This window comes from Chlamydotis macqueenii, chromosome 19, assembly GCF_036417535.1.
Source record: "Chlamydotis macqueenii isolate bChlMac1 chromosome 19, bChlMac1.mat, whole genome shotgun sequence".
Classification (NCBI taxonomy): domain Eukaryota; kingdom Metazoa; phylum Chordata; class Aves; order Otidiformes; family Otididae; genus Chlamydotis; species Chlamydotis macqueenii.
In genome coordinates, this window is record NC_141574.1 from 3878505 (window position 1) to 3901379 (window position 22875).

The 22875-nt window shown below is 43.5% G+C and overlaps 1 protein-coding gene across 2 annotated transcripts in view; it reads right to left on the reverse strand.

Moving 5' to 3' along the window:
- The window catches only part of CLTC (clathrin heavy chain), a 32534-nt gene extending 9975 nt beyond the window's left edge, over positions 1 to 22559 (reverse strand). Inside the window, exons 1-20 of one of the 2 annotated variants that reach the window (XM_086762742.1) lie at positions 22274 to 22559; positions 14197 to 14404; positions 11785 to 12053; positions 11300 to 11461; positions 10387 to 10500; positions 9823 to 9996; positions 8770 to 8967; positions 7891 to 8091; positions 7127 to 7279; positions 6698 to 6820; positions 6309 to 6446; positions 6020 to 6184; positions 5722 to 5902; positions 4514 to 4677; positions 2692 to 2817; positions 1975 to 2117; positions 1339 to 1573; positions 868 to 990; positions 627 to 772; positions 277 to 460 (exon numbers count right to left, since the gene is read on the reverse strand). In XM_086762742.1, the coding sequence (XP_086618868.1) occupies positions 277 to 460; positions 627 to 772; positions 868 to 990; positions 1339 to 1573; positions 1975 to 2117; positions 2692 to 2817; positions 4514 to 4677; positions 5722 to 5902; positions 6020 to 6184; positions 6309 to 6446; positions 6698 to 6820; positions 7127 to 7279; positions 7891 to 8091; positions 8770 to 8967; positions 9823 to 9996; positions 10387 to 10500; positions 11300 to 11461; positions 11785 to 12053; positions 14197 to 14404; positions 22274 to 22315 (3249 nt within the window). In that variant the 5' untranslated portion in view covers positions 22316 to 22559. The remainder of the gene's footprint in view (positions 1 to 276; positions 461 to 626; positions 773 to 867; positions 991 to 1338; positions 1574 to 1974; positions 2118 to 2691; positions 2818 to 4513; positions 4678 to 5721; positions 5903 to 6019; positions 6185 to 6308; positions 6447 to 6697; positions 6821 to 7126; positions 7280 to 7890; positions 8092 to 8769; positions 8968 to 9822; positions 9997 to 10386; positions 10501 to 11299; positions 11462 to 11784; positions 12054 to 14196; positions 14405 to 22273) is intronic. The other variant, XM_086762744.1, reaches the window with a different exon arrangement.
- Between the last annotated feature and the right edge of the window lie 316 nt (positions 22560 to 22875).

The following is a 22875-nucleotide window of genomic DNA, read 5'->3' on the forward strand; positions in this document are numbered from 1 at the left end:
GGGCTTTACGTTAGTTCTTCAATGGATCCACAGCTGCTTTTAAAGTAGGGACTACTCTATATAACCCATGCAGCAGCAGTAACGTTATGATTGCGAAGTTTCACTTACTAGAGGGTTCAATACACAACATTTGTTCTCCTTCATAAGACAAAACACTGAGCAGCTCTGGTCACTTCACTAATTGTTGTTAAGTACTGAAGTCACAAGTTACCAGCAAAGTCCCTGTGAGGATGCACATGTCACAAGGAGTTAGTACAGACTGAGGCTTTAAGATACCTGTACAGCTGACGTGTTGACATCAAACTTCCTGAAGATAGCAAACGCCTCCTCGAAAAGCTCATTGCTGATCGCTATATTGGCTATGTCTGGAGCATCATAGTTATCCAGGCGATTGATGTACTCCATGACACGGGTGCGATCAGCCTTAATAGCTGTAAGAATCAGAAGGTTCTGCAGATTCCTGAATACAGAAAGAAAATATTAGTACATATCAAGTAACGATCAAGAAACTCACCCTCCCCTCTGGAGAATCTATTCGTTTATTTGCTGTTCCACTTTACAGCAGTTTAACACTTGCACCAGGTATAATCTCAAGTTTCCCGTGACTTAGTTTTGACTTTACACACCTGTGCTCACTGAACACAGAGTTATCAAGAACTATTTTCTCCAGCAGTTCAATAAGCTCATTAGGAAGATCTGCAGTCATGAAGGCCTTCACAGTAACAGAGACTTCCTCAGGGTCCTGTGTCTCCGACAGCGCAGTCTGTACAACCTGCAGGCAGAGTCAAGCCATCAACAAAGCAGTTAAGTCAGATAGTAGCAGGTCCAGTTAGGACAGTCAAGGCCTGTAACGCTTGTCAGTTATACCTGGTCAATTAGCGGTCTTCTGTAAGGGTTGCTTTCCAGTAGTACGCTGGCCCACAGTTCAGGGTCTTTACGACGAACTAAGTAGCGGGAAAGACTTTTGAAGAGGGAGTTCTCATTGCACACCTAGTGAAAGGCAAAATTTAGTCAGAGTGAAATCACAGCTATTGAGCCTACCGTAGATGAGCTAATGATATTGCAACATCAAATAAGCCTGCCCGAGATGCAGACTAGAAGTCTCAGGCTTTGATACTTCCACTAGCCTCCCATTCTAGGACATCCAGGAGAGTCTCCCATTTCTCATTAAGCTGCAGATGGAGCTTAAATAGTTACCCACTCTATTACAAGTGAGCAGTTCCTAGCTTAATACTTTTTAGGAAATAAAAGCATTTACCAGTCACAAACCTGAACACCTATCCCCCAGTACTCAGGTTAGAACTTAACCCGTAGAGTCGATTGCCTTGGCATACATACATTAATAAGTTCCAAATCGCATTGTCCACGCTCATAAGCCACGCAGGCCAGGTGAGGGTCTCTCTTCTCACAGTACTTGCCAACAACACGACTATCATAATATGGATTCTCACGTAGGAATCTTTCTGGGTTGTTGTTGCTATCAATGTATATTTTGGCCAGCGCATTGTGAGTTGCAGGCTCCTCACAACCCTCATGAATTCTTGCTTCCAGCCAGGGCAGAAGCAGTTTCAGCCTAGAAGAAAGCAGTTTTCACATTAGAGAGACTGAGTAAATAAGCAAGTATCCACTTGCATGGTTTTTTGACTGTAGAAGTCAGCTTCAACGTCGGATAGAGTCAGTAACTAAACCAGAGTTACAGTACTCCATTTTGGCCTGCATTCCGGTTCGTTATTATAATGGCGTCACTTTCTGACACTATGAAGAACATCACAAGCTAAAGATGCTCTGGAGGCTACTCAGAGGTCCCCACATCAGCCGAGACATAAAGCAGACTTTTGCTGCTTGCTCACCCAATGGCAGCTTCTTGTGGTGTCAGTACCAGCTTCAGCTACGTAATGAGGACATCCATTGATGGATGAGCAGTATAACCACTACTGGTCTGGCAGCGTTAAGAGACTTGTAGAATTTTAATACCTGTTTCTTTTCTCAACCTCTGCAACAAGCTCATCAGTCGAAAATTGACCTCTCACTACAAGGATAAGGTTCTTTATCACATCTTCAGAGCAATCCACATCAAGCAGTCCCCCAATAACAACAGGCAGACGGCTTGGATTCACCTAAACAGGATCATTTAAAGAAGTTAGTGTGTTGTCACACAGTACAGGCAGTCAATACTTATCCCTAGAAGCACATTTGAAGGCTGCTCATTAAGATTGACCTCATCTTCCTGCCTTTACTTCCAGCTTCCTGAAGTTCTGGACAAGCTTGAAAGTAAATTCTTCAATCAACAGGCGTTCACACCACAGTTTAGATTCACTAGTGCTCAGTTCCCATAGGAAGAGCTCCTGAACAAGCCAATTTGTACCTGCAGGAAGTATAAAGGAGAACTTTCCTCGCTAAAATACTGGAAGTTAAAATTACCGTAAGAATTCCAGAGTTACTCTACCAATTCTTTCTCTTTTAAGCAGCACATTAGTGGAGGTTACTGCTTAAGCTTGACTGAAGAATAAATGAGAGATCTGACTCACATAAGGGCTAACTTACTAGAGGCCACTAATAAGTACTTAAATGTCAGCCTCAACTACAAGGCTGTTTGCAGAATACTTACAAACATAATGCCTACAAGGTGGATATAATACTAGACAGATCGATCAGTGAATCATTAAAGCCAAGTGACAAATTGTAACTCACCTTCTGTACGTAAATCTCAATATATTTTTGGAGATTATTTCTATACAAGTACAGCACCAAGTCGTGGACAAAGTCAAAGCGATCACATACAATGATGAGTGGCAACTGGTCAGTGAGTTTAGCTTCCTATAAAGAGAAGAGCTTCAGCAATTTGGTTTTGTTCTCAGGCTTAAGTAGACAAATACAGTCACTTAAACTGTTAAAGCAGCTGAATTTGGAAAGCCAAAATTCAAGTCAACCAAAATCATGACAGCTTATTGTTCAGCTAATTTTTTTGCAACACGTAGCAAGTAGGAGTACTCACACCCACTTGAGAGCCTAGAGCAAGAAGCTTTCTGAAGTTTAACCCTGCTCCTTTGCATGGCAGGGTCTACAAAATTTTACAACACAGTACAACTATTACAAGCCTAAGCTATAGATATCATTTTTAGTTGCCACTGGTGTTTGGTGTGCAGGATTAGCACTCTGGGATTTCAAAAGGAATTTAACCAAGACCAGATTAAGTTGTGGATCATAATATCAGACTCGTATACAGAATTCACTTCAAGTGTCATGTGTCTTGTGATACCTTCTATGGATTTAGAGAACAGTAAGAACCAAGCTAGTAGCAGTACTACTTAAGTTGCTAATCAGATTAGTTATCTAAAAGCATTCCAACTTTCAGCATAAGATTACAAAGGTTACAGTACAGAAGCTTAGCCTATGTGGCAGACAGTATTCCGGATGCATATTTCAGATCACTTATTCAGAACATGCACATCCCAGAATATAATCCTACATATAAATTACACTTAAGGACTTTACACAGGGAGGCCTGTACTTGGAGATTTACCTGGTACATGTCCTGCACATTCCAGACATGGAACAGCACAAAAAACAATAGCTTTCATCAGGAATTGGACAGCTTGATAACTTATCTTAGGTGGCTTGATCAATTTACGTACCTTAGACCTCTGTGACACCAGGTTATTTTTATAGAATTCTCATTTGAACAGTTTTGCCATCTTCAGATATGAACAGCAAAATCTAGGACTATGCTATGTAACTGACAAACATGAAGGCAGGAAATGTTCCCAGATAAAGTTCCCCCCTCCCACACTGTTTCTCAGATATTTCTAGCAGCGTTACATTTGTCAATGAGCTCAGCACTAACAACAGGCTACAGGATCCGAAGCCTGGAGCACACCATCTTTTTCCACTCTTGAGAAATGTTTCAGCAATGCTCTGAATCCTAGCAACAACAGTCAGTTAGCGTGTATTTACACTGCCTGGCATATCCTAGCAGAGCTAAACTGCTGGTCACCTGGATGAAGGTTCAGTGAGCGTGTACAAATAAAACGAGTGGGACAGGTCAACCTTGAAGTCTGAAAGCATTTATGGAATTGACACCATTAATTTGTTGTTTGTGTAGGTGCTCAGTTGAAGCTGATTATACTGTAAATAAGCATTAAGTCATGAACTCATTTGCGTTATACTTGTTCTCTCTGTTTCCTACCTGATAGTAGACATCTAACAAGTTCTATATGAGCTGGTGCTATTATTACAGCTTAAGAGTTCAAGTCAGGTTAACCGTAATAAAAGCGGTGAGGAACTGATCTAACAGATTCTCCATTTTTTGGATACTGTTCCAGGCTCAGGGTCTATTAGGAGGTACCACCAATAAGCTAGGTACCTTTGGTTAACAGGACAGATGGATCCTTCAATGCAAAGTTTAAGATTTATCTGTATTTTCACAGAGCTGCCTCATTTCACCAGTGACATACACTGTGTTTTATCAGAACCCCAAATAGCCCAATAGAGTCCAGTGCTACCCAAACATTACCTTGAGGAAGTTTTTAACACGTTCTGGATCATAGCAGTTACTTTCCCTGCAGATTCTTTCCACTTCTTTAATTTGTCCAGTCTTGCACGCAGCTTGAATATACTTGAAGTGCACATCTGGATCCTGGCTGAAGTTTACAATAGAGCCCAGGAAATAAAACAGACCTTGAGGGAAACAGTCAACATGTTATTCTGCTAAAGCGCTTGAGTTGGATCAACATTAGCTTTTAAGCAAGCCTTCCAAGTTACAACTACATGAAAATTTTAATCTGACTATTGCAAAAGTTTACAAGACATTCAAGCATTTAAATTTTTTTACAAAAACCAGATTGTCCTAGCGGAGTTGAGCCTCTTGTTCTCCATATATTACACAGACTAGTGCGTTATAGGCAAGTTCAATAAATACTGAGGTATCATCATCAATTGTCATAGGTCAGCTTTGTTAAAACATCCAGCATGCGCCTTCCACAGGCTCCCTAGACAGGGGGCAAGGAACAGTTTAGAAAACCCAAACTAGTTGTGCCCATAAGCTACTATCACAGCAAAAGCTGCTTGCCATGACCCACAGCTAAAGGTCACCTAAAGCTGCTGCCATATAGCACTTGACAAGTGACTGTCACGTCACTTCTTCAGATTCATGTTGGTTTTTTTGAATAAAAACACAGAGGCTGCCTATGCAAGAAACCTGTCTACAATAGCATCTTATTCCACTAACCATTCTCCACATTCCAAGAGTATAAGATTATGTTGTATTCTTAGTCTTTGAGGAGGTTTTCTATAAAGCTCAGCAAGATGCTCTTCAGCCACACATCTGCAGTTATTTGACCACCCACATACCACCATGCTGACTAGACTATACACATCTAGTCTTGTTGTGAAGTACAAAAGCCCAAAACCCAAAGTCTACATAAATTTAAGACTGGCATTTTGGACAAAGGAAAAAGGCCAGCAACTTCTTCAGTTAACTTTTTAGGTTTGCTACGTCTTAATTTTTTGGTAGCATTTCAGAAAACCAAAATACTCAACACCGAATGTCAGCGCCTCCCTGCAACAGGGGAACTTTAAGGTTTAGGTCAGGTTTCGAGACAGCTTTAAGGCCTAGGTACTGTCAATACGGCTTTCTAGATTTCATTAGACAGTCCTTCATACACACACGTATGATGAGGTGAGCACCAGCTCCTTTTGCGAGAGGCAAGAGCACAAACTTACCTTCAAAGCTTTTGAAGGACTCAAACAGCTCAATAAGCGACTGTGTTGACAGTTGTTCATGGTATTTTGAAGCTACCTGGACACAGATCTGCAGGTTCTGACGAATGTTAGCAGACAACATAGCACGCAGACACTCCAGAGAGTCTTCTACCGATAAGGAACCAAAATAATTCACTAACCACTGCGGAGACACATAAGCCATTTTAGACCCAAGTAGAATACTCCATACTCTGAAGTCAAACACTGAAAGCAATTAACTGCCTGGCATTCACTAGATTCATGATATTTCATCTCATACCTCAGGATTGAGAAGATGAGTGTGAACTACCGCACGCTTGATGTCATACAAGTCTGTGAAGTGTTCAAGGGCTCTCTGTAGCAAGCCAGCTTTCTCACACAGCTGAGCTATGTGAGCACGGTCATAATGAGTAAACATTTGGTTTCCCAGGATAGCATCTGCAACCTAGAAGGAATATTGAAAAGTCTCACTTAGTTCCTAAACACTATCACTAGCATTGGACATGTACCACAATGCAGTGGCTGATCTAGCTAGAAAAGCCTGATCCAGTGTAACTCCGAAAGCATACCTGAGGTGCATGCATGAGGTTCATCTCAAGTAAACGTGTTTGCAGGGGACCTTCTGAGGGACGATTATTCTTCAGTGCATCCAGCAAGAAGGCTGTACATTGCTGAATTAAATTATATTCCATAAAGACATCCACAATCTGAAAAAATAAAAAAAGTAGGCTTTTGATTAGAAACTGGAAGCATATTTTTAAAAGTAACATCAAAAGCAGCTTCCAAAGCTAAACTGTTTATTCTGGCACTGCACTAAGTCATCATTTAGTGTTTTAAAACTAGGCAAGACACAACATTGTCCTGGTAAGGCAAATCCTAACTCCGATGGCAAGAGTATGACTCCTCTTACCAATTTAAAGCCCTGAAGTTAATATTTCATAGCAATAAAATTATTTACTTGTGTTATGTCTGCAAGAGGCTCTTCATCTTGAACAAGCATTTGTGCAAACTGCTGTCCTTGATCAGGGCTGATTCTCATTACATTCCTCAGCAAAAAAATCCAGTCTGGGGTATATCCAACCTAAAGAGATAATGAAAACTATTAGCTCAGCAAGAGCACAAGCCTTGTTAAACACAGAGCTCAGTAAAAGCTACTGTCAGTAGCTTGCACAACTCAGTCCAGATTTCCTCATTTGAAAAAGACAAGAGGGAAGTATGAAAGGACACATGTACGAAGTCTAGCAGTAATTATTCACAACAAAACCTTAGGCTGAAGTAGCTACTACACAGGCTCTCAGATTCCCCCACAAATAATTGTAGGTACTTTAGAACATATACTAGTTATTCTTAAATGCAGGATAGATACGGCAATTTAATTTCCTCTCACCTTCTTAGCATACAAAACAATCTTCTGGACTTGTCCTGTTTCAGCAAAACACTGGATAACTTTGTTTGGAACATTGGCTCTCAGATAAACACTAAGTGCTAGCGTAGGATCTACAGATTTCACAAGGTCTCCCAGCTCCTCTGAGCACTCCAGCTGTTTAAAGACATAAATACAGTCAGTCCACCCTGACAGTGCCACACCAAAATGTATTACTATCTTCTTCCTCATTTGTCTTCCTTTTGGACTTCTCTTAAAAAAAAAAAATGTTAAAGCCCAGCTTTAGAGCATTATCTGATTCTTTAACCAGTGATCTAGTGGGCTCTCTTCCTTATGCTGCTCTATAGGAGTCAGAAATGCGAAAATGCATTTGTAGAGCTAAAAAGAATGAGTCATTGTATCAGCAAGCTTCTTCAGCTAATTACAGAAACAACTACAGCTCAAATATATGCAAGTCAGTATCCAAAGAGGCCCAAAAGGGTTTAGGAAAGAACAGCAGCAACTCAGAAGCTTTCCATACTATGTTTACCCTGCTGTACTTTTAAGTAGATTTAAGTAGAATGAATGAAGCTCTTGAGTATTTGATCAATTCTCTTTCATTTACATGGGTCATAGTCACAGGTAGAGCAAATGCCCATCCCACAACGCTTTGATCACACTAGTGCATTGACAAGTTGCCCAGCTGAGTTTTCCTTGGAGGAAGGGAGGGAAGGCTGTCAGGCAGTTATGTCCCTCCAGGGCTCTAAAGGTATCTACCTCACATTTACCTTATCTTCTTTTAACCATTTTTCCAAAAGCTGCTTGCGTCCCTGCTGAAGCACTGGTCTGCAGAGTTCCAGCGACTCATACTTATTCAGCTGCCCCTGGTCAAGTAGAATGCCAAAGTACTGGAGTAAAGGGGAAGTCTGTCCCGGCTGAGCTGGAACACTCTGGAACCGGCGTATAGTGTCTGGAGTACGCAGGATTCCCTGCCAGAAATAGAGATGCACTTTAGTTTTCTGTTCCGCTATTGTGGCTTGGCAAGAGTTTCTCCAGAAAGCTGAAGTCAGAAATGCTTACTACATCAACACGTTTTGCCAGCCCAGAATAAGTCAGAAGCAGTATGGTTGAACATGAGCTCAGACACTGCCTTTGGGCTGTTTGACAGAATATTTGCCATAACAGCCTATAAGACTTGTTTCAACAGCACTGCAGATTTAACTTCAGAGGATCGTAGTACACAATTAAGACACTCTTGTCCTTGCAAGCAAGTTCCTCTCATCTAAATTTAGTATGATCTTTGCTCTTAGTCTGTCCTTTTTATCCTGTTTCCAGGTGCAGCCTTAGCTGGAGGCTGTCTTTTCATAGAGACTTTTTTAGTTATTGGAGCAATAGAGTTAAGTACCAGAAACATTAAGTCACACAGACATTACTTTATCATTTACTCCTCTCCTCCTCTGTGGGCTTCATACAAGCTTTAAGACCTTCCAACGCACAATGAGTACTCTCAACATACAGCAACAGGTTCTTCACAGCTGTGTTTAGTAGTACTACATTAGGAGAGGTGCGGTAACAAGATTCTGGTCTTGCCGCTTACGAAATTCAGTGAGCTTTCCTGAAGCTTAACCCAGCAGAGTCCAGTGCTATTCCAAATATTGGTTCATTACCTTTGGGGCATTAGCTGCCACTTTTGCTGCCTCTGAATAGTTCCCTTGTGCAAACAGTGCATTGAATTTTCTGGCAAAGAGTTCCTCAGCACCTGCCAGGTTGTTGCGGACAGCCATTCTTAAAGCTAGGTCAGGATTCTGCAGCACATTTGTGATATAGGGAATAATATTCTCTTCTTCCACACACACTGAGAGCACCTGAATAAATTACCAAGAAAAACTTCCAGTTAGTTCAAATGTAAGAAGTGAGCCAAGGGCTAAGCTAACCTCTAAAAGGAAAATGACAGTACAAATGGAAAGCTTCTTCATGCTTTGATAATTGCAGAGTCTCACCATTTTATTTAAGAAACAGAGCTTCTGTTGGAAAGAACCTCTACCATCCAATTACTGCATCAAGGCAGATAATCAACAGTCAGTTTAAAATGAGGTATTTACAGAGGTCAGAAATACAGGGATGCCTTTCTGTAACCTGTACTCAGTGTCTTAAGTAACCAATCCTAGAGGATGAACTAGGAACTTCTGCCCTGTATTATCCCTGTTCAACAAGCAACAACATTTGAAATCAATTCAAGTCTAAAGGCATAGCTGTAGGATGTTAGTAGACTGGTTTAACCTAATTAAGTCAGATGCATATAGAGATGCAGTAGCAAATTTTCTTCGGGGCTCAAAACAGTCAGACATGAGCTTTTCTGAACAGAGAGTTCAAAGTTAACATATTTAAGACTTTTACTAGCATGTGCTCTACAAGAGGGTATGATCTGCCCCAAAAAGAGACCTTCTAGTTCCATCCTCAACAGCAGGACAGGGCTTAGATCAACGACTGCCACTACAAAACTCCTAAAATTACACAACCAGAACCCAAGCTGTAGAAGAAACTAGAAGCCCGACAAGTTGCACTCCTGTTCAACTCTCCAATATCACCATACCCCTCAGCCTATTATCCTGCCTTGTTAATTTCTGAAAACTTTTAGACATTGATATGAACACAACAGTGTATCATTAAGGGTCAGTGGGATTAGCTAAACAAGTGCTTTCCAGGCCAAGCTTCCTTACTTGTCCCTTTCTGTTTACGCCAATAATTCCAGCTGTTGCTTCATGCTGTGCAGTAACAAATATGGTCTCTCCACTGATCCTGTTCATGTAGATACAGGTGCCAGTTTCCAGGTCATACAAGTGGATATAGCCATACTTCGTTATGAGAAACACTACATCGTGCTTGTCACTGATCTGCAAAACAGGAATAGATTAATCAAATTTGGCATCAGATAAAATGGGCAAGTGCTTTTCAGAATGAGCAGATAGCGGCACCATTTCAGGACAACCAGAAGTGCTGTTCTATTTTTACTTAATACTTGAGTACTATCACAGCAGAATTGTTTTAAGAGCTTGAGAGACAGTTAAATATAGATGGATATTTCTTCCATAAATAAGAAGAAGCTGCTTCAGCTTTTACCTTTACTTTAACACTACAGAAGCAGGAGCAGAAATAACAGCAGTTCAGTGCTGAGCCTCATGTCAATATATTGACCAGCTGGCTTCCAGTGCCCTGTTACAGTGTCACACGCACCAAGAAAAGTTACAGACTTGCTCTTGTGCTCTTGTTTGCGGCTGTCATACCTGCATTGCAACAGGAAAGTCATTCTGTGCCTCAGGAGGAAAGAAGACATCCACTGCTTTCTTTGGAAACGGCTGATTCCCAGTAGGTGGTGTGCCAACTTCGATGATATGCAGCTGTGCAATAGATTAGATTAGTCTGTTAGTTCTTGTATTTAATTTATGTAACAATAAATTCATTAATGAAGATATGGCAATTCTTTTGCTGCTGAGCCTTAATCCCAAGCTCATGCAATGAAAAACTAAGTCAGTCTTCCAAATATTTTCACTAACTAAAGGTATGGCACACTATATTAACGTACCATAAATGAAGGAAACAGTTAAGCACGATCTTTAGTCACACCTAACTAGTTAGAAGTTTAAGGATTCAGTTAGGTCACTTCATACACACTCTTTCAGCTCAGTTAATGTTCTCCAGAGACAGTTCTGAAGATGTTTCTCAATCTAACTTTGGTTTTACTTTGTTTTAGCTGTCAAAGTAGCTCACATAATTCCAATGTTAATATCAGACCACTAGTTAGCCTTGTAACACTAGTGTTTAATTTTTTTTCATCCAATAATTTGAAAATAAGTTAAGCCTGATACCGGGGATCAGCAAAGAAAGATTACAACAGCTTTTCCCTTAAGCTTAGCCTGTGAAGCCGAGTCACGTGTTTCAAGCACCTAATTAGGCTGGTCATGACATGCCACCTCACTTTATGATTTGAAACAGACTCTTGCTACATCAGGTACTCCCTGTTGTGAAGCTCTGTATACACCAGTTTTCATATACATTAGATATATAGCATCCAGACCGACACATAGTCCTTCACTTTTTCCTAAAGGCAACTTTGTGCAGCAAACCACCTGTTTTCCTGGAAGCAGATAACCAGGGTGAGTCATGAAAGGTTACAGCATGTTTAGAACTGAGTCTTACCTTACCCCCAGCTTGCCCTCTTACTGCAAAACAGAAGAGAGTGGATTCTTCAGCATTTCCTTCCATCTTGAACTGCGCAAAGCTAGCTGCATGTCCCTCGATTGGTTGTGACACTTTTCTATCTACAGAATATAGCTGCATCGCTCCCACAACACGATTTTGCTAGACAAGACAGAACAAGAGTCAGGAATAACAGGCACTCAGGCAGTAATTTCATTTAAGTTAGCGTTAGTAAATGTTGTCAGATCAAGCTCAAGTACCATGCCAGGCTCTCTCTTACAAAGGCATTACTTAAGTGTAACTGAATGGTATAAACACTAGTACAAGGCTAAGAGTCTTAAGTTTGTTCTCTGAAGATCAAGACAAGCATTTACACTCCCAACAATGCTTTAGGAAAGAAAAGAAACGTATCAGTTCTGCTCCTATAGAAGAGAAGGGAACGGGACAAGCTCCTTCCACGGCAGGTCTCCCTAGCGGTAAAGTACCTGTGCAGATATGCCAGTTAGCAGTAGCCACTTCTGCTTAGCATCTGTACGGTAGTTGATGATCTGGCAGCCAGCAAGACTAGAATGGCGATCAAACATTTTCACGGGCTGGGACTCCCCCTCCATGCTCCAATGGTAGACTGCGTTATCCGTTACAAGGGCAACAGTATTCAGAGAGATCCACTTCCAGAAGGTGACATCATCTGTCATTGTATGAGCCTTCATTTTGCTCTTCATTTCAATGTTAAATATTTGAAGCGTTTTCCCAGCTAGAAAACACAGCATTGTTAGCCAGGCTGCAGTTTCCACTTGTTACTTTAAGCACTGATTAAAAGTAGAAGAGCTGCACTATGACATTAAACCCTGGTGACTTCGTTTAAGAAAATGCTGTCATATACTGGCAGTATCTTCAGTGATCAGCTATTACTTTTAACCAGATCACATTCTTAGAGCTAATTTTACCAAGCTGCCACTACTGAGCAACCAAACAGATGTGGAAAACAACTTGGCAGGAGACAAGAGTTTCAGCTCCACAAACAAGTTGTACGATACTTCACGTACATTAAAACTAGGTTACAATAATGCTGAGTCTCTTGAAAGTTGTGAGGAGAGCTATGCCAGTGTCATTAAAAACTATGCCCACATCTGTCTTGGGTATAAAAAAAGCACAACAAGGAATGGTCAGGTTGGCAGAGGGCTTTTGTAGTTCAGACTCATTAACCAAAACCCTTAGGTTGCACTAATGGGATACATAGAGCTACTGACTGCAAAACGGACTAATAAAAACTGTGCAAGGAAAGGAATCTAGTAGCCAACACAAGCTCTAGAAGCCAAGAGGAAAACTTCTCCGAATTACACAGAATGGTGCATACATACATCCTGAACAGCCACCTGCAGTCATTTCTACCAGAGTTTTAAGAATGCAGTGGCATATAAGAAACTTTCTTCCTGTCGAGGAGATACAGAAGGTTCTGACCAACTTCTGCTAGTTTTAGGAGACGGCTATTTAAACACACGCTACTGTAGCCCAAGAGGAATATTAAAGGTCACGTGAAACTAGGTGCAGGTCAGAATATCTGTTACAGTTATGAACTGTAACTCAGCTTGCTAAAGTCGCAACGTGGCAAGTGCCTTCACTCACCAATATTAGTTTAGTTAGAAGCCACCATTAGTCCAGCTATTGACATAAGATGCAGTGCCAGGAGTTTCTCCAGAGCTTGGAGAAGACTGTCTGATAGAGCATTACTCAGGCTACAGCCTAGTAGTTTGTTTCCATATCCAGTGCAGCTGGAACTTTAGCATCAAGAGAGATGACATTCAAGTAACACGGATCCTACGTGCTATTCAAGTCATATTAAGGGGCAAAATCTAGACTTCAGTCAAAAGGGTCAGTCCTGTTAATAAAAAGCTTAATATCAAGATTGCAATAGTTTAAGTACACTTCAAGTTCTTGAGTGGATTAGTTTTCTGAATCTTAAGGATTCGCTTGTCTGGAAGAGTACAAAAAGCCTCTGAATTTTAGGCTTTCGGTTGCTTAACACCACTGTTCAGCCATGTGCACCATTCATTTGAGCCATTTGATTCTGCTTCCTCTTTTCATAAGACAGGACAGTCAATTGAAATAACTCACCATCTGCACACACAAGAAAGCATTAAAGTTGCAACAAAACAGTAGCACAGCATTAAAGTCAAACTTCAATAACATTGCATACATGTAAGTCTTTCCATTAGCAATATATACATTTCTAGAGTGACCGTATTTGAGCTTCTTGGGCCTCTTGGGGAAAGAGATCAACATTTCTGGAGACTCCAGAGGAATGCTTGTTCTCTGTATAGCCAGAGATACCAACTTAGCTGACCTTGTGCTTTATTCACTACACAAGTCTCCCTTGCATAGTTTTACTCTTCTTATCACTGACTGATACAACAAGTATGCACAAATTATTGCACCGGCCTCTTCCCGCAAGGCCAAACTAAGGACTTTGGGAATATTTCCCTTCCTCCCCAGTCTTAGTTTTCCCCTCTGTAAAGAGAGGCTTAGTTGACCCTATACACTTAGGAAATCAGGTCTCATTTCCCTCTAATACAATTCCAAACTTTAAGATACTTCTGGAGTCTCTAGCCTGAACTTTCCTTCCATCTCTCCCTGCTCGGAAGCTGTAAGCATTCTGATTAAAGCAAAAAACCCATCCTAATGATCAGCAAACAGCAGGAAGCCTTAACTGAAAGTTACTGCCCAGCTACCTTCAGAAGAACTGAAAAATGCACCAAACTTAAGCTCCCATTAAGCTGTGAGAAATTGGTATGGGATCCTCCCACATAAATTGCCTGAGAGACTCAAGTCAGTCACAAACTAGTCTTACAGAATGCTCTCCATCCACTTCAAACAATTCTTTATCAGGACTTCCGTACCTTTTAATGCAATGACTTTACTGGCAGGGTTCATGATAGCACTGTCAGCTGAAATTGGTCTTCGAATAGGGTTGCTGGGATCATTCATGTCAATGATCACCACTTGAGCCTGTTCTCCTACTTTCTCTCTTATGCAGATGAATTTGTCAGACTCCATTGTCAGAGTGCTGAACCCAATGTTTGCTGGGTTGATTCCTAGATTTTGGAGCTGGAAGAGAAAAAAAGGTTTAGCATTAAGTTACAACCTTGGTATAGGCATGAACAGCTTTTGTGAAAGTCACAACATAGACCAAGCTTCACATATCTTTGTGACAACATAACCATGGTACCCAAAAACGGCATGGCTCGCAAATTCTTGCCCATCTTCAAGAAAGTAGCTGAAGTAGCTTCTTCCTGAAGCAGCTCTGCAGCATTCAAGTGATTGGTACCTCATCTTCAAGGTCCACTTACAACTTACTGTTTTGGAAACTTAACTTTTGAGCGCCTCATACGGTTTAAGGCACAGTGAACTTGACTGCACCTGGTAGCTGTGCTGAAGTTGCAGCTTCAGTACTCACTCTCACCAGCTTTGCTTCTAGAGCCCTAACTTAGTCCATTGAGCTTGGCAGCTATCACTATTTCAAGCTTAACATCACATGTGAGGCGTCTGAGCTTTATCTTTATCCTTGTAGAGTTAAAAAAAGCTACCTGTCTAGCAATGACCCTAGTCCTGTCTGACAGTAAGGCTGTGTGCCACCCAGGAGGCAGAGCTAACACGAGATGGACACTGTTGAAGTCAGAAATGCCTCATCTGCAGCCATACTCAACACAGAAGATAGCAAGAAACCACCTCCTCTTCTGCTTAGCCAGTCTGCTTCTGTAAACCTTTAAATGCACACCTTTATGTTTCTGGTACAGCTTGGAACAAAACACAGTTTGGTTAATACCACTTCATTGTGTGTACTAAGGTGTCAATAGTGAAACAAAGTTTATTCTATTTTTAACAGTGGAAATGCAGAATAGTTAGTTCACCTCACATATATCCACCCACAAGCTGGGTACGTATATTAAAAAACTCCAGATCAGTTTTCTACCGTTAAAGGAATTATCACTTCTAATACTTCAGATATTTTTCTTTCTGGTAGACTGTTTGAACTTCAAGCCCAAGGCCTCCCAAGAAGGGCTTGACCTTCACAGCCATTTCAGTATTATTGTATCAGTTTAAAGCAAAACACTGAGCTCTTATCAGCTGTGCTCTGTACAAGCTCTGAGATGACCACGCCTCAGCTGCTCTGTTCCTGCCTACTTGCAGCTCCTGATAAAAAGGGTGTTTTACTACACTTCCCCTTTGCCCTGACTTTCAGAAAGCACATGCGAGGAACAAGTAACATCTAAGCTACGGCACACCGGGTTAACAGAACAAGCTTGACAAAAAGGCCCTTCAACGGAGGATCTGTATCACCCAGTGAATCAAGACAGCCAGATCTTGGTACAGTTTAAGCCTGAGACTCAAAAGCAAGTCAGTTTTAGCTCCTTCTGTCTGCTGAAGGAGACAATTTCTAGAAGAGGATTTAGCCTTTGTGCATAGTTCTCTGGTCACTTTGCATTTAAGTCTTCTGTCCCATAGGACACTATTCCATTGCAGTTACCTTGCTCTTTCAAGAGAGGACTTCAGATTTAAATTCAATTCTCCCTTTCACACCTTTATTTGGGTAGCGTTCTCTAGGCCTGACTCTGATATTTGTACATCAGCTAGGCAGGGCTACATGTCACCTGGTCACAGCCCTGCAGGCAGAGAAGGTTTGAAGATGCAAGAGTTTAACCTGGTAGAGCTGGAGACACTTACTAGTATTTCCTTGTGTTGGAATTTCCCTTTGTTATGGCTGCAAGCTTAACAAGTGCAGAGTCATTTATCAAGCAATCCACTTCCTTGTTAATTCGGTAGAGGACAGTAGTTTCAGAGTGCCAAGCGCTCTGCCTGGCAGTAACTCACAGCACTATACTCAAACGAACATTGTCAACAGAACAAATCAAAGATGGACGTCCTAGCAGATGGCAGACCTCTTAGGGAGGTCTAGACATAACTGCTGAATCAAAGTTGCTTAGATATTGCAAGACAGATTTATCTTAATGATGATCAAACTGCCATCTGCTAGGTGTCACGTCTGAGGTATCCAACCCTGGTTAGTAGTGGAAGATGTGGTCCTTTTTAAACTTAAGACCATTTCCAAAGGCTAGATATTGCTCTGAAAAGATTTAGATTGGCACTGCGGCTCTGAAGAAAGCTTGGAGAAGCCTTCTGATGGAGGCGCAACCATTAGTGAAGTCTTCAAGCACAGAAGCTCTTTCTGCTACCATTTCATCTTCTAGTCTCAATAGATCCAAATACATGAACCACATCTGCTTTGAGCACCCAGATGGGAAGCTGACTCTAACCATGACAACCTCTGCATCTGATTACACAAGAGCGTCACCAGCCAAGAGCAGCACTTGCTTTGCTCAGCCGGTAAGGCTAACGGTAACTTCTCCTGGCTGCACTCAGACCTGATGCACAGAACTCTTGAGGGTACAGATCATTCCCTGGACTATAGGTTATTTTCTTTCCCCAAACAAGCTAAAGTTCAGGTGAGTGAGGCAAGAGCGTTTTTAAAGCTAAGCAAAGTAAACAGAGACTAAGATTACTACTAGAAACACAGCAAGAGGTATTTCTCTGGAGGCTTTTATTGTGCAAATTCCAATACTATTCCACATACAAACTCCTGACTTCGCACTACAACTAAAAGAGTGCAGGCGTTCATGGTAGATTTCCTACTCCTCCTCCTCCTCTTACCACAGAGGAAAAAATCCAAATGTTTAATATTGCATTCATTTAGGTTCACTACCTTTCACTGATTCACAAATCAATTTCAAGTTATTTCACACCAACATTTGCTGGAAAGTTCAGTTATACCAGTCTCCTGAAAGCATGCTGAGAAGAAAGTGTTGCTCCATCAGAGTGGAACCACGAAAGAGGTTGCCAGAGACAGCAGGAACTCTCTTCAGCAGAGATGTTGCCCTGAAGGACTCCTCTAACTTGTGCTTGGATACTTCAGCCAATTGCAGGCTGTACTGAACCATCAAATTCTGGGGCATTTATCTGAACACCGTTGAGAGGTGAATCATTATAATACAATAAGTGAAAGTCTGATTAGCAAAATTATTTTTTCACTGGAAGATAATTCAAGTACATTCTTGGTAACCAACACAGAGAAGTTGTCATATTACATGCACGTTTGACATCAAACGGAACGGTAAAACTGCTGACAAGAATCTCTTTGTTGGCCCCTTCCTGGAACATTCGCTTTCTTGTGACAGTTTGCTTAGCTGTCAAATAATTTCTCCTTGCCTATGAGGAAGGGCGCGGAACTGCTGAGTACGCATTTCACCTCGACTCTTCAACTCAACAGGATATAACCACTGTTCTTGTAGCCACAAGCAGCTGCTCCATCTCTGCCCAGACTCCGTATCTACATGCAGCTAGAAATCACGTAGCTGCGAAGTGCCCGTTAAGAGAAATATTCCCAGTCTTTTAGGAAGCACAGAGCTCCTTGACGTGCAGTGAGTCACAGTAGCTCTATCACAAGGCCATGCTTTACTAGGCTTTGACTGAACAAGGTAGACACCAGGCTACACTACAGCCACTCATTTAGCGCCATACATAAAAACTTGCAAAGCAAGCTTAAGTCACACAAGAGAGGTAAATCCGTGCTGATCTGTTACAGTTACTGACTGCAGCTCTGTCACACAGCAGTCCCACAGGCAGTCAACGGCTCCAAAGCACTTCATGCCTACCAGCGCAAGGTAAGAGTTACAGTTTGTGATAGGCTAGGAAGTTGTGTTTTCAACAGATAAGAGACCTCTATAATATTCAAGAGCTCTTCTGTTTCTTTGTCCTTTCTATTTTCTGCCTCACCCTCAGGAGGCTGAGGCAGCCATCGGTCTCAGCAGCCACAGGCACGCTGTGTGACTATTTCAGTCACAAGCCACAGCTGAGGCCGTACCTGCTGCAACTGGAGCTCAGAACCACTGGCTGCCGTAAGCATCTTCGGTTAAGCCACCACCGTCCCAGCGTGAAGTGCTAATGAGCAGTGCCACCAAGACAAGCAGGCCTGTTGACTTCAGTACCTGCTGCGAGGGATGTGCCAAGAGGAATAGCTTATGAACTGCTTAACTAATTGCCCTATCCAATTAGTGGACACGCACACACTCTCCAGGTTGCCTATATTCTTCACAGCATTCTTTGTTACAGATTTTCTGTAAGAATGCTCCAAGCTCACTGGTTTTAGGAATTCAGATCCACTAAGAAGCAGGGGACAAGACCTCCACCAAAACAGCATTAGGCACAGCAGTCCTGTCTTTAATTCCTGACTTAAAATACCAACAAAAGACTTAACTGCTTCAAATTAATGCTGTTATAGCAGAGATTTAGTGGTTTAGGATATATTAAACTGTCTCACTGATGGCACAATACATGGAAGCTTTTTGTTCTTGTTGTGTTGGTTTTTTGTTTGGCTTTTTTTCTGTCATTTTTCATTCTTAGATTGAAGTAGTAAATTTATAAATTTTATTATATGATGCCTCAGCTGTTCAGTTTTATTCGGTTAGCTCTTTGGCATAGCTAGCTATGATTCTGAGAGTCATCCATGTATCACCACACTAGAACAGCACAGCCACCATTCAGGTTTGCTCTATCAATAACCAATATTTCAGGGTAGTACGGCTAAATTAAATGGCAATCACAGCTCATCACCTGCAAACTTCTCTGGTTCCTTCTCAGTCATCAGGAACATGTAATCTTAGAAAAGCTCCACGCACCTACCACAGTAAGCAGTTGTGTTTTACTTCCACCCTCAAGTATACAGAGGCACCAACTTATGGAATCCCCAAAACCAGGATACAAGCAGCCAGATTTGCAATCATTCGACATCCTGAACCCTGATGTCCTGCTACATGCTCATTGGACTGTTTCTGCATGGCTACTTTAAAAAAAAAAGTATCGCTATAAAGTTTTATAATGTGAGTCTGGTAGTTTTGATAGCACAGGAATCCAGTTTCTCCTCGGAAACTCCCAAGGAAAAAGTTTGTCCGCAGTGCATTGTTGATGTTCTTTTGTGGCAAGGCAGGCATCTATGGTAGACAATACACAGATAACGTCCCACGTACTTGTGACTACTGCGATTTCAGAGCTATGTAATGGGACTCAAACAAACAAAACCTGAAGCCTGACTACATGCTTTGGTTTTAGACTTCATTTAGTAACTATCCAAAAAAGCTTACTTAACCCCAGCAAGCTAACTACTTGCCACATCTTTCTTGCCCAGACTAGATCTTCAGTTCAAACTGCAGATGCAAAGCATGCCATACTGTGTACCCAAGAGCACAACAGTGCAGCGCTTCTGGAGCCTTTGACTCCTCATTCCCACACCACCCAGCCAAGATGCTGACAGCAGCAGGTAACACTGGTCTGCCTTGAGCAGCGTAACACAGAGTGCAACTAGGTTGAAGCTGAAGATCAGGACAAGCTTTGTACAGTTACTTAACCATTTTCTGACCTGCAGTTGTGGATCCATGGAGAACCAGTATCATAGGACATGTAGTGCTGACTGCCAGTCTTCTAGATTAATTAAATGTAACTTTCAATAACAGCCTTGCAAGAACTTTCCCATTCATATCCATCACCTGCCTTTTTATGAACAGGGCTCCAGGGGAGTACCTTGTCTTTCGTTAAGCATCAACTGCCAACCTGCAAGTGTTGTGCAACACCTGTTTGATAAGTTTCCCAGACGATGTAGGTCAGGTACAGTTCAAGAAATTGTATCATCAAGTCCACGAGGACCTCCTATAAACAGCCTGGAATACGCTAAGGCAGTTTTGGACAGCAAAAAGTGTACCAATATCAGTGTTTCTGCTCTCAAAATTTACTCCAGCAGCAAGCCGGAAGTTTCAGCATGAAAACAGTACATCTGAGAATCCAAGTTCCTCTGATTTTTTTTTTTTCAATGAAATCAAATGAGGAAGTTCAGTAGGTGCAGCAAACTGAAGCGTTATGGGCAACAGCCATGTGCATGCAGGCTCAGAAGGCTGGGCACTTACACAGGATCAGCTCATATGCAGTTCTAAAAGACACTGGTTAAGCCAGTGCTCTACATTAAACAGCAACAGGGGCAAAAATAGGAATAAAACCCCCAAACAAACAGATAAATCTGTCCTTAGTCAGAACAGTCACGTTCCACAACAGTGCTGGCCCAAAACCTATCAACACCTCTGGAGTGAAGCAGATAGTTTCCTTACGTAACAGCACTCATGTCATTAGAGACCTGGTAGCGGGTCACATGCAAGGTTTGTATCTTAAATAATGTATCATAGATGCATTTCCACAATACTTTATTAAGAGCCGGGCTACCCAGAGGGATGAGTTTCACCCGAGTACACAGAGCCTTCTCATACCTGGTCCCAGGCTACGCCACTGCCAGGAGAGGACACTTGCTCAGAGCTGAAGCTCTGGCCAGCTCATGAGATTCTCCTGTTAGTGCTGCTCACCAGAGAAGAGCCTAGGGCAACACCTAAGCTATGAACTCTGGCCTGGTTTTAAATTGATAGCAAAGTAAAATTATCCAGCGCTCAACAGTTAACTAGCTAGATAAAAATCAATCATTGTAGCATTTTTTAAAACTAAAAATAATACTATGGACAGTGGTAACCTATGGAGCAAAATTTTTCAACTGTTCTTTTAACAAGATGCCTGGAAATTAAATTATTTCCATTTGGGTTAGAAAAGATTCACTACAAATCATGCAAATCCATCGCAAACCACATAGACACTGACATCACAGGGAGGCAGGGCTACAGACAGGTCGCTAGAAATCAGAAGACCCTGCCCGGGTATGTTGATGTAACTTTTATTATACAACTTCTTAAAAAAATACTCCTCAGCAGTGAAGCCAAGCTTAATTCCACCACAGCTACAGCAACTTGGGTCAAGCAGCACGGATCGTAGTACTTCGCCCTACAGAGCTGTCGGATAGGAAGTACACATTGCACAACCACACTACCGCTTCCAGACCCCTCCCTGCACTCCAGCTTCACCGCCAGACAGCAAAAGCGCGTGCTTCTTTGAGAAGGCAACCTCGCATTCCTGCAGCGGAGCGACCTTAGAATGCGTTACTAGTGCCTTTTTGAAGGCCATATTGAAGAAACCAAAGGCCATCACTTGGAAATAATCTATTAGCATGTGGTTATGGTGCAACAACACCCAAGCCTAGAATCTGTCGGAGGCCGGCAGAGCCCAGGCAGGAAGCGTGGAGCTGGCACTTCTGTGCCTGCACTGCCACAGCCGTACTGCAGGGATGCCCGCAGCAGCTTTCACGTTTCCCTGCAATACGCGGGTTTTCTTCACAGAATATGACATTACAAGTCAGAACAACAATAAAATGATTTACTACATCCTTAGAAGTCGTCGCAGGTTCGTTAAAAATAAATAAATAAATAAGCAATTAACGGAGACTGCTTGGCCTCCTCGTTAATTTACCCCCCTCCCCTCGCAGACCCCGCGCTGAAGCGGGATTGCCCCCCGGCGCTGCCCCGCAGACTCCCTCTCCCCGGTGAAGCCGAGGGGCACCGCCCCGCGCCCTCCCGTCCCCTCCCCACGGCCCGGCAGGTGCCGGCGCGGGCAGGGCGCCAGCCTCGCCTACACCCCCGGCACCAAACGCGCTCCGCCACCCCGAGCCGGGAAGGCGAGGTGGGGACCGGGCAAGGGCCGGATGCCCGGCGCCGGGGCCCGCACCTCGGCCCCCTCCCCAGGACACGGAGGAGCCCCCCACACCCCAACGCCCCGGCCCTTCCCCTCGCGTCCGGGGCCCGCTGGAAGGTGCCCTTCGGGGCGGGCCAGGCCTGCGGGAGGGCGGCCACCCCGCCGCCGGAAGGTCTGGGCCGCCCCATAGCCCTCGGGGAGGGCCCGCGGCCTCTGGCCCAGGCACCGTTCCCAGGCGGCTCCTCCGCCTGAGAGAGCGGCCCGCCCGCCCCAGCGCCCGCTCCCCCGGGCCGGCCCCTCCGCGCCCACCTGGAGGTGCTCCTGGAAGCGAATCGGCAGGATTTGGGCCATGGTGGCGGTGGCAGCAGCGGCGGGCTGGGGCTCCAGTCCGAGGCCGGACCGGAGTCACACCTCAGCGGAGTCCGGGCGGCGCGGAGAAGCGGGACCGCAATGGCGGAACGGGCCAGGGAGCTGGGAGAGCCGCGGCGATCCGGAAGCTGCCCCCGCCGGCGGAAGGATACCGCCGCGGAAGGAAGAGGGCGGCCCTCACCTGCCGGGACCAGCCTTAACTGCGCCGGCCGGGCGGAAGAATCTCGTCGAGCGGCGTCACTCATTCACCGCAGAGCCAATGGGAGCGACGGAGGGATCCGCCACCGGAAGGGACTATTTCGCGCCTCATCACTTTTTTTTTTTTTTTTTTTTTTGCCACATCATGCGACCGAGGTGCGGCCGCGTCACTTCCGTTCCGCGCTCGTCGCCCCGGTGGGTCACGTGGGGGGGGCGCAGCGAGGCCCGGCAAGGTGACTCGCCCGGGGCGGGCGGTTGCCATGGAGACGGGCGGGCCCGGGCCCCCTCAGCGGCGGCACCGGGCCCCGGGGCTTCCCCCGCCCGAGCCCGGCGGCTGGTGAGGG